Source organism: Spea bombifrons, chromosome 4 (assembly GCF_027358695.1).
Source record: "Spea bombifrons isolate aSpeBom1 chromosome 4, aSpeBom1.2.pri, whole genome shotgun sequence".
NCBI lineage: Eukaryota > Metazoa > Chordata > Amphibia > Anura > Pelobatidae > Spea > Spea bombifrons.
This window is the reverse complement of record NC_071090.1, coordinates 36,219,920-36,229,726: the sequence shown is the minus strand read 5'-3', so window position 1 is coordinate 36,229,726 and position 9,807 is coordinate 36,219,920. Positions and strand designations below refer to the sequence as shown.

Genomic DNA, 9,807 nt, shown 5'->3' with positions numbered 1-9,807 from the left:
TTCCCAACATTAACATGAGATCAATTACAATTCCCAGACTGAAAAGCTACTATCAGGTTCTCAGGCAGGAATTTTAAGTATTCACAAATACATATTGTATTTGCAGCTTATCAGTAGGAAAAAAAACAAGATTATTACATTGTGTGACATTCAACTCTGCCAACTCTTTGGATTTGTTATGTACACTGGGAACTGTGTGGGATTTTATTTTTTTGCACCGTTCCTACATTTACATTAAGATCTTTCTGCTATACAAAAATATCTTCAGAGAGAAATTGCTGTAGATTATCCTAAGCAGATGGCATGCCTTTCTATTTATAAACTGCATCTTTTTTTTTTGCTTAAAGTTCCACTGTTATTAATATTTTCTTAATTAATGGAAAATAAGAAGCGAGTCATAATACAAAAAAACATTAGGGTAAAAAAATATAATATAAGTATATAATATATATATATATAATATTATATTATAAATAAGTTGCAGACATTTCTCACCAGGCAAAGCTCCAGTATTATTTTAAGAAGCTTATTGATCAGGCTCTGGAACATACATTTTCATTAAACAGACACTCCAGCTTTAAGCATGACAAGCTGTCTGGTCCCTTTACATTTTCGTGTCATCCCTCATCAAATGCAAGGGGGGGGGTGATTTCTCACCATATACATTTTCCAATCTTCCCACCACTAGCCATTTTGTGTGCACATCTCCAAACACATAATATAATTATCTCCGCTCAGCTCCCGCACTGGCTCGGCCAACGTTGCAGGCGTTGGTGGATTATGGATAAGAAGAAGGTCTAAAGTGTCCATATTTTTTGGTGAATGTTATATATTTCGGGTATTTAGCAAATACGAGTCACTGATTGAGTACAACCAAGCGTGATTGTGACCTAACAAACATCCGTGTATCTTTACCCCCAAAACAAGGCTGGGCTGTATTGTACATTTGTAACAATACATATGTATTGGGATACAGCACTAATTGTTTTATTATCCTCAAATAAATAATTCACTCATTAGAAATATAAATCATGTTCCTCCAGACCTTTTTTTCGCTTTAATAGTTGAAGATGTATGTAGTGATGGATCTTTGGACTGTCCATCAGACAGGTGGCTCACACACTAATCCCATTGTTTCTTATTTTTCATATTAATTAATAAAATAAATTATACCTCAGTACTGTTATTTACATAAAGTACTGTAGTATGGACCACTGTTTTCATGCACAGTTTAGAAGCATCAAACAAGTGATTTTTTTTTTTATTTTATTTAATCTTTTTGAAACACTTCAGCTACATGGAGGATCACTTACTTTAAAGAGGACCTTAGGGAGTGGATGAAATGAGCCTTGTTGCATATAGACATAAGCTAACACTTATCAGACATTGCTTTGAACTGATTTGGTATGAATATTTCAAACATCATTGCACATTTCAGTAGCTGTCATTTCACAGCTGTCCCTGTAAACAAAGAATGAAGACAAATGTTTAGTGGCATTCACTGAGCATGTTGATTCTAGAGATATAATCTTCACTACGGAGATTTGATCCAACAGTTCGAAGTACCTATCATAGTAACTACATATATATTGGACGGAAAGAAGCTTCTTGATTTGTTAGCCTCTACCAAATTATTATTTATTATTATATATCCGGCCCTTCTCCTAGTTCAGCAAGTTACAAATCTACTCTTGTTCATATAGAAGATTATCACAATCTCTGGTCTATTGTGTGAGCCACAAAGATTTTATCACAAGACTTCTTTCATGGAAAACTAGGAATCATGAGATAGAAAAGTAAGGATTGTGGTTACCAGCTATGGAGTAAGCATTCCTCTTATAACATCTATTTTAAAATATTATTCCCGGTTGCTCAGGGGATATCATACTGATGTATTTAATAAGCGATCAATACACACATACATTAAAAAACTGATACATTGTATACATTGGTAAACACAAATAAATAGTCTGAATCTATCGCATATTGGACATTTCTTAAGATATCTAAGCAGCAACTGCACAAGAATCTATAAAAAGTAAGAAAACACCAATCCCCCTCAGAATATGGTCAATACCAAATATTAATATGAAAAATAAACATTCTGAAAGGTCTCTCGTGGAAGGTGTCTCGTAAAGGCCATAAAGCACCATAAAATGCTAATAACACAAGGATTTATAATTAAAGGGATAGTCTAGTCCCCAATTTATATTGGAGCCCCATCTTCCATGGACTCTGATTTTTTTTTTTCTGCATGTAGATTTTTGCGCGTATTCTCTGGCTAATGGAATTCGACACCCAGAAAACACCAAAAACACCAGTAAAACTGACAACGCCAGCAGACTCTTCCATACTTGTTTCAACTTTATTATTATTTATTGTTTTAGATAGGGCCATCATAATGTAGCAGTTGGTCTGGCCCTCAATAAACACAGCTAGGACTTAATTTCCTAATGCAAACAGCGAAAGGACATATGCATCTACCTGCAGGCATTGAAGTGCATTGGAGTTTATGGCCAACAATATGGATTTCCCTTAAATATATGAGTGGAGCGGTACTTTAAGGGGAAAAAAAACATAGGGAGTTACAAAATTTATATTAGTTACTCGTGTGGCAATGGCAGAGAAATACTAGATAGTTGTGGGAAGGCATGTTTGATAAAAGCCATTGAAGCCTTACACTGATAGAGCCTCTCCTTGCATGACAGCTCTCCCTGAGAAGTACTCCAGCTGTTGCACAAAGGGAAGGCTTAACTCTGAAGCAAATGTTTCAGACTGCCAGGTTTTCAAACCATTAAGACAAATTAACTGCTCTTCTAAATGTAACTTCTTCTTTCATAGTAGAGATTATATGAAAAAAAGACCTCCCAGGCACCTACAAAATATCAGGAACATAGCGGTGACTTTTTCTTTACAACCCATAGAGATGTGTGAATTTCTGCATGAAGAATAACTCCTTCTAGAAACCCCTCACAGCGCAATGCTTTTTCACCATCTGCCTAAAAGGAAGCTGTGGGATCAGTATTATTTCTGAGCCCCATTGTACCGCTGCCTGATTCATATGCTGTGTTAGCTGTAACAGATAACGCACGCTCTCAATACGATGTGAGATTTATTCATCATATATTAGCAATACACTTGATGATCATTTGCCCTCTGTCTGCACTGATGCCATCTTCCTTTATTTACACTCTAATAGAGCTTGAAAGTGCTGGCCTGAGTTGACAGTGTCCCCCTTTTGTTATACAAAACCCACCCCATTATAATATTGCGCTTATAGATAGCTTTGATTCAAGTAAGCGAGCTGTGTTATGACAGAATACAAATATAGTAAACTAAATTCATTGTTCCCTATATGATACAATCAAAAACATATATAATTTGCATGCCAGCCAGTAGTAATTGTAATAGATATAAAAAAAAGATTTCATATCAATGAACACCATAGGTACACATATGTATAACATTTTGTTTTAAATAATGCATATTGTTGTTTAAATAAGCATTGTACATACAGCTAAGATATGCAAACAGCAGGTCCCCTGAAATCGTGGCTTTAACATTTACCGAGGTGAAATCCGAAAATGAGACTATAGCAAATGACATGAAAACAAACAGGGTTGGAAAAATCCAGGCTTTGTTTTATTGCATTTCATTTTGTATAGTTTAAAGAAAATAAATTATTTGTCCCCAAGATTGGGTTGTGCACAACCGTGTGATGAAAATAAATCACACAGATGTTTACCTAAACAAATATTGATGCTAGTTAAAAGCAGAGTTCCCCATTTTGCTTACATTAAACAGCATATAAAAAAAGAATATCTGCACACTGCTGTGGATGCTAATAAAGGGAATAGTCCCCTTGTATGGGAATGTAAATGAAATCCATGGAACCCTGGCTTGAAAGACACCTGGCACCAGAACACACAGGGTATCCTATTAAATTCATAGACTGGTCACAATAAAAATCAAATTCTACGTTAATACAAAATTATTTCATTTACAATTCATCTGTTTGCTATAACTCTAAAAGATAAATAGATCTGGAGGAAATTTGTAAGCCGTGGTCCTTAAGAGATTGAAAAATGGTAGCTGTTCCACAGGTTTCGGGATCACAGGATTCTTTTTTTGCGCGTACGTTGATCTTTCTTGTTTAATTCATAAAGTATCACTGTCGTCTTCGTCTACCTTTTTGTCTGGGGTTGCGTGGCTGACGGCTAAACTGCTTCTTAAAGTCTATGAGACAATCAGTGGCTTCTGATATGGACACAAATGCCCGGATAGGGGAATCACTCAAGCCTAAATGCTCTGCATTAAGACTTCCACTCTGCTCCTCTCTGGGTGGGGTATTCCTATGTACAAAAAAAAAAAAACAGGAAACAGACATACAAAAAATTATTACTATTAATTATAATTATAACTTTACATTGCAAATTAATAATCAGGTGGGGGTGAGAAGCCTCGGGTGCTGGGGAGGAAGGTGGCTGGGAAGGAAAAACACTGGTGCATCTGCACTAATGATCAGGTTAACATAAGCAATGTGTGTATGAATTATAAGGCATGGACCTGGAACAGCAGTCTCTGCTGTATAAAAATAAATACTTGCAATATTTTAAATCTTTCACATTTGGCAGTATCAAGTTAATCATTTCCTATAGAACAATGAAATCTATTTTCTAACTTGCAAGACAATGCAATCCTGCATCTCGCTGCAGTTCAGAGCTATATCCCTGGGAAGCGATCAGCATGCAGGTTGGCAGTCTGTTTTAGGAGTCACACCTTAACTGTGTGAGCTGTGGGGTTTTTGACGGCACAGAAGGTAAGTCTCCTTTCATACTGCGTGTATCTTCTAGAGGAAACTAAGCAGGAGACGCACTCAAAATACTCACCTCTTATAATCAGGCTCTTGAGCACTACAGTGAGCTTCTGCAAAGCAAGGAAAGGAGATGAAGAATCTTTGTGATTTAAGAGTTTTTGTAACAAATGATGTAACGAAATAATAATGCAATTACTATCACAAACAGGAAAGGAAAACAACAAGAGTTATACATTGCGCACTAAGCCAAAATGTCTCTCAAATCCTTAATGAACATGCTAATAAAACGCAACATTATACCACAATGTATTGTGTTCGGGGCCGAGCCTGGAGCTCAATGGGCCCTAACTAAGGATTATTACTCTTATTTCACCCCCCCCCAAAACAAAAATACTAAGTCTAAAAATCTGTATGCTCCTGGCAAACAATGTTAAACCAGTAGTTTTTGTTAGACAGAAAGATCCTGAAACATTTAGCCTCAGAAACGTCTCATTCTCTCAATTCACCTGCATGGCCAAGATCTTTAACCTGTTTCGCTAGACGGCTTCTGGCTATTTCTCATTGTCACGGCTAGTGGCTGAGCATCTGGACAGCCGACGAATGCTAGATCATGCAACATGTGCAGCATAAAGAGTGGAACCGCATTTCAGGTCATTTAAATCTAAAGTGTGTGTATGCATAATAATGTCTTGGAATTGCTAACACTGTTGGCTTAAAGGAAAACCACAAAAGTGCACAGTGCAATGTTTCTAACATTTAAAGCACATGATCGTGAATATAATAAAAACCTACTAATTGGTAATGGCTAGCCCTCGGTGTTAACCCACAAGAAGATAAATTAATTGCAAAAGAATGGACCGGAGCAGTCTCCCGTACTTTCCTTTCTAGTTAGTTGATTTTGAAAATATTGCCTCTTTCATTTACTTTTGTTAATTAAAAAAAAACTGATTCCAATGTGATCTCTTAGAATAAAAAAACACATTTCCCATTTTAGAAGGATGGTCATCTACAAAGAATTAACTTTATTATAAATCTATTAAAAATGGAAAAACGTCCACAGCTTGCACTTTTTGTTTTTCTGTATACTTTTTATGGAGATATGTGGTTTAATGGACTGTTTTACGTCAGCGACAGATGGTACCAATCCTTACATACTGTCTTCTCCTTACTACAACCTTATCTAACAGGGAGGACTAACTGTACAAATATTTGACGGGTTAAAGATCACCGTTCTACACACATGATGGGCTTCTGTCTACTAGCGTAATCACATCATTATGCATAGAATTGTCAAATGTACACTATGTTTACTCATTAATGGGTCTGTAAGACTTTGTTAAGTAATACAAGCAACTCTATGTAGTACTTCCTACCTTCTGATGTTGATTCAGACTGCTGTAGCATATTCAGGAGTCGTCCACCGCGTCCTGTAGATTCCTGATAATACAGTAAGAGTACAGCAGTCAAGCGTAAGCCATCCATTACATGTTCTAAATTATTGTGTGTGTGCAGGATCCAGCTTGGTTATTTGAACAGAAACTCCCGGAAACCCTTTCCTTTATGCTCTCAATTTTACATTTATTTTAGGTGCAGAACATGAGCGACAAGACACTGTCTCTGCAGCTTTAGAGAGAATACCGGTAATTATGCAAAAACATCTGCGGGAATTTGCAGAACAACAGGTCAGCTACTTCAAACACAGATTGCTTTACATTAACAAACAGTAAGGTGCCACTAAACACCAGATGATATCTCACAGCAGAACATGGGTTTCATCCACCTATGAAGCACCAGCCACCTCACGGTCACGAGATGTTTATTCCAGAGAAAAGATTTAGATCATCCTTCTCATCTAGCGGTTTTTAATTACTCAAACCTCAACCTGCTTCAGAACATAGAATTAAACTGCAAAACCACCAGATGCGAAGGATGGCTTTGAGATTCCAAATTATGGTCCAAATTAAATAGACAAACAGGAACTCCCAATATCCCCAAGGTGACCTGAGTTTTGCCATTGGTTCCTGAAACCAATGGCAAAAACTATGAACAGCCTGGATTCAATGTCTAATAAGAGTTATTGATTTCCATTAATGTCATTTTCAAAGGTAAGCCCCCCTTTTATAAATCCACATTTAAAGTCTCCAGAGCTTCCCGATGTCTTGCTGGAAACCACAGACAGAGGAGCAGTGAAGCCCTTGCGTGCGAGATGGCAGTGAGGCCAAGCGGTCTAACGTGCCGGATTAAGCCTCCAGTCTCTTTAGAGGCGTGAGTTTGAATGTCACTCCTGTCAGTGAAATTGTTTTGCAGCATTTGTTTCTAAAATGAACTTGTGTTATTTTGGTGAACAATTTGTAAAAGCCTGCATCGCCAATTTCTTTCCTGAATCGAATTACCCCCGCCATTTGTCGACAGCTGTCAGGACATTCATTTGCAGCAAACATGGCAAAATTGTTTAATGAGAAGGTAACAGTGGAATCTTGAGTATTATAAATTAATAATCTCTATTCCCAGTGGTACACGAATTGCTTATTTTAATCCACAAACACCGTTAAATTGTCTGATTAAATATGTAGAATCTGATGCAGGAGTTTTCATTGTAAATCTTGTTGTCAACTAAAAATATTTAAAATACTGTGAAAGGTTCTTTTTAGTGATTTATTAGGATGGTACAGAAGTAGAATTTTCTTTTTACAAGACTCCAAATTTGATGGATAAAAAAATATATCATCTAACACTCAGGGTAAGTATCAAACAATGGTGGCCGTTGAGAGCTTTTCACATGATCCAGACACAACAAAGGTATTATTTTGACCATGTTATGTTTGATGTATATGGCGAAGAGAATAAGCCATGGGGCACATTGACAGATTTGCAGAAAAGCAAAGTAAAATGAAAAAAGGGCACGCAGATTTTTTGTTAAATACATATTCTATTACAATTCATGACTAGATATTATATTCCCATTTTTGATCAATTCATATCAACTGCTGGCTGATCTACACTGATTGATGGACTTTTTCTGATCTCTTTATCAAACAGCCACCGTTATTTTATGTATGTGTAACTCTTTTTTCTTTCTTTCCGACGTGAGGTACAACAATACAAAAGCAACACTGTGTGAGGGACTGGAAAACCACATAAATCTAAATTGCTCATGTTTTCATAATCTTCTGCTAATGATCTGCTGAAAAGTCAAATCTTTTCTGCTTTAATAAGATTTCTCAACGGGTTTTTTCTATCATATTGTATCCTATGTTTTCACATCAAGTATTACACAAATACGATACAATCATTGTGAGGATGAAAGACAAAAGCTTACATTATTGCTCCTCACCCTTCTTCTGCCCTCTGACTCTTTTACATTTTCCATACAGCTGTCCACATGGGTCGCATATTCTCTCAGGGGCACCAGAGTTTTGCACATGTAGCACTTCTCACACCTGTTGGCATGCAGCAGATAGACATTGGGTGGGGTAGACACTAGTGGAGAAGTCAACATCGTGTACTAATACAGTCTAGGATTCCATCTAGATCTACATTATGGCTTAGTATGATGCAATACTGCACTGATCCAATAATACATTGTAATTGATGGAATTTACAAGTACCGTATTGGCTCGGATATAGGCCGCCCCCGTATATAGGCCGCACCCTAAAAGTTTGGTGCTTTTTTAAAGAAAAAGTTTTTTTCTTTAAAAAAGCACCAAAAAAAACATGCTGCCACTCTGTCCCCCCCCGAGATATGCTGCCACTGTCCTCCCTCCCCGAGATATGCTGCCACTGTCCTCCCTCCCCGAGATATGCTGCCACTGTCCTCCCTCCCCGAGATATGCTGCCACTGTCCTCCCTCCCCGAGATATGCTGCCACTGTCCTCCTCCTCCCCCCCCCGAGATATGCTGCCACTGCCCCCCCCCCCCCGACTTACCGGAGCAGACTCTGGATGTGCCGGCACCGGAAGTTGTATACGCGTATTGCGTAGATGTCCCCCGCCGGCCCCTCAAGACACCCGGGATTCTGCTCCGGTAAGTCGGGGGTGGGCAGAGGTAAAACACATCGTGCGGACGGTCCGCACGATGCGCTTAGACAACCTCCCGTGCCGGCACCCACCCCCACCCCCCCCTGGGAAGTGCTGGCAGGGGAGGCTGTCTGAGAGTAGGATGCAGGTCCCCTGCACCGCTGCGGGGGATCTGTATCCTAACCCCGCTGCCTGCCCGGCGCCCGGGACTGCATGTCCCGAGCGTCGGGCGCTAGACCCCGAATATAAGCCGCACCCCCACTTTAAAGACTTAAAGTGGAGGAAAAAAGTGCGGCCTATATTCGAGCCAATACGGTATTTTCATTTTAAATGTTGAATCCCCTTCAGGTTCTTTGTCCCACAACAAAAAAATCTTAAAATCCCATCTATTCTTTCGTCACATCTCTAAAGAGGTGACACCACCTACCAGACCCTACAAAATGCTTCTGTCTTGATGATCGATAGTAGAGGCTTGTCTTATGCCAGACAGAAGGCAGGAGCCACCAATAAGTCTGGTACTCTGCTTAGTTAGGGAGCACACAAGTACATAAAACAACAAACAGCTCTATACCAGAAGAGAGTGAAGAAGTAAAAAGTTCCAGCCTTGTAGTCTCTCTACTTAACTATGCAGCAACAGTGTGATTGATGCCGAAAAGTGAAATAAAAATATTGTATTATGCGTTCTTGTCAGTGCTGTTGAATGCACCCACATAAGTCTTTTCTTCTGAAAAACTGAACATGCCTGCTTTTACATCATTAATGAAATGTAATCAGATAATAAAATATGGCATTGAGGCAAGAGTTTAGCTTTTGTGGTTTGTTATGATATGAGCGGAATTAGTCTAATAAAAAAAAAAAAAAAAAAAAAAAAAAAAATCGCAATAGATGATAGGCTCCATTAACTGGCCTTCACTAAGCTATTGAAACTTTTCAGGTATCAGACCTTCACAGTGTCATATGTATTTGATAAGCATG

The 9,807-nt window shown here is 38.3% G+C and overlaps 1 protein-coding gene across 3 annotated transcripts in view; it reads right to left on the bottom strand.

Annotated features, from left to right (window-relative positions):
• Positions 1-4,120: 4,120 nt before the first annotated feature.
• Positions 4,121-9,807, bottom strand: part of UIMC1 (ubiquitin interaction motif containing 1) — a 28,977-nt gene continuing 23,290 nt past the window's right edge. Inside the window, exons 11-14 of one of the 3 annotated variants that reach the window (XM_053463257.1) lie at positions 8,136-8,256; positions 6,190-6,253; positions 4,890-4,926; positions 4,121-4,352 (exon numbers count right to left, since the gene is read on the bottom strand). In XM_053463257.1, coding sequence (XP_053319232.1) covers positions 4,169-4,352; positions 4,890-4,926; positions 6,190-6,253; positions 8,136-8,256 — 406 coding nt within the window. In that variant the 3' untranslated portion in view covers positions 4,121-4,168. Of the gene's footprint in view, positions 4,353-4,889; positions 4,927-6,189; positions 6,254-8,134; positions 8,257-9,807 lie in introns of those variants that run through there. The other 2 variants (XM_053463258.1, XM_053463260.1) reach the window with 2 other exon arrangements.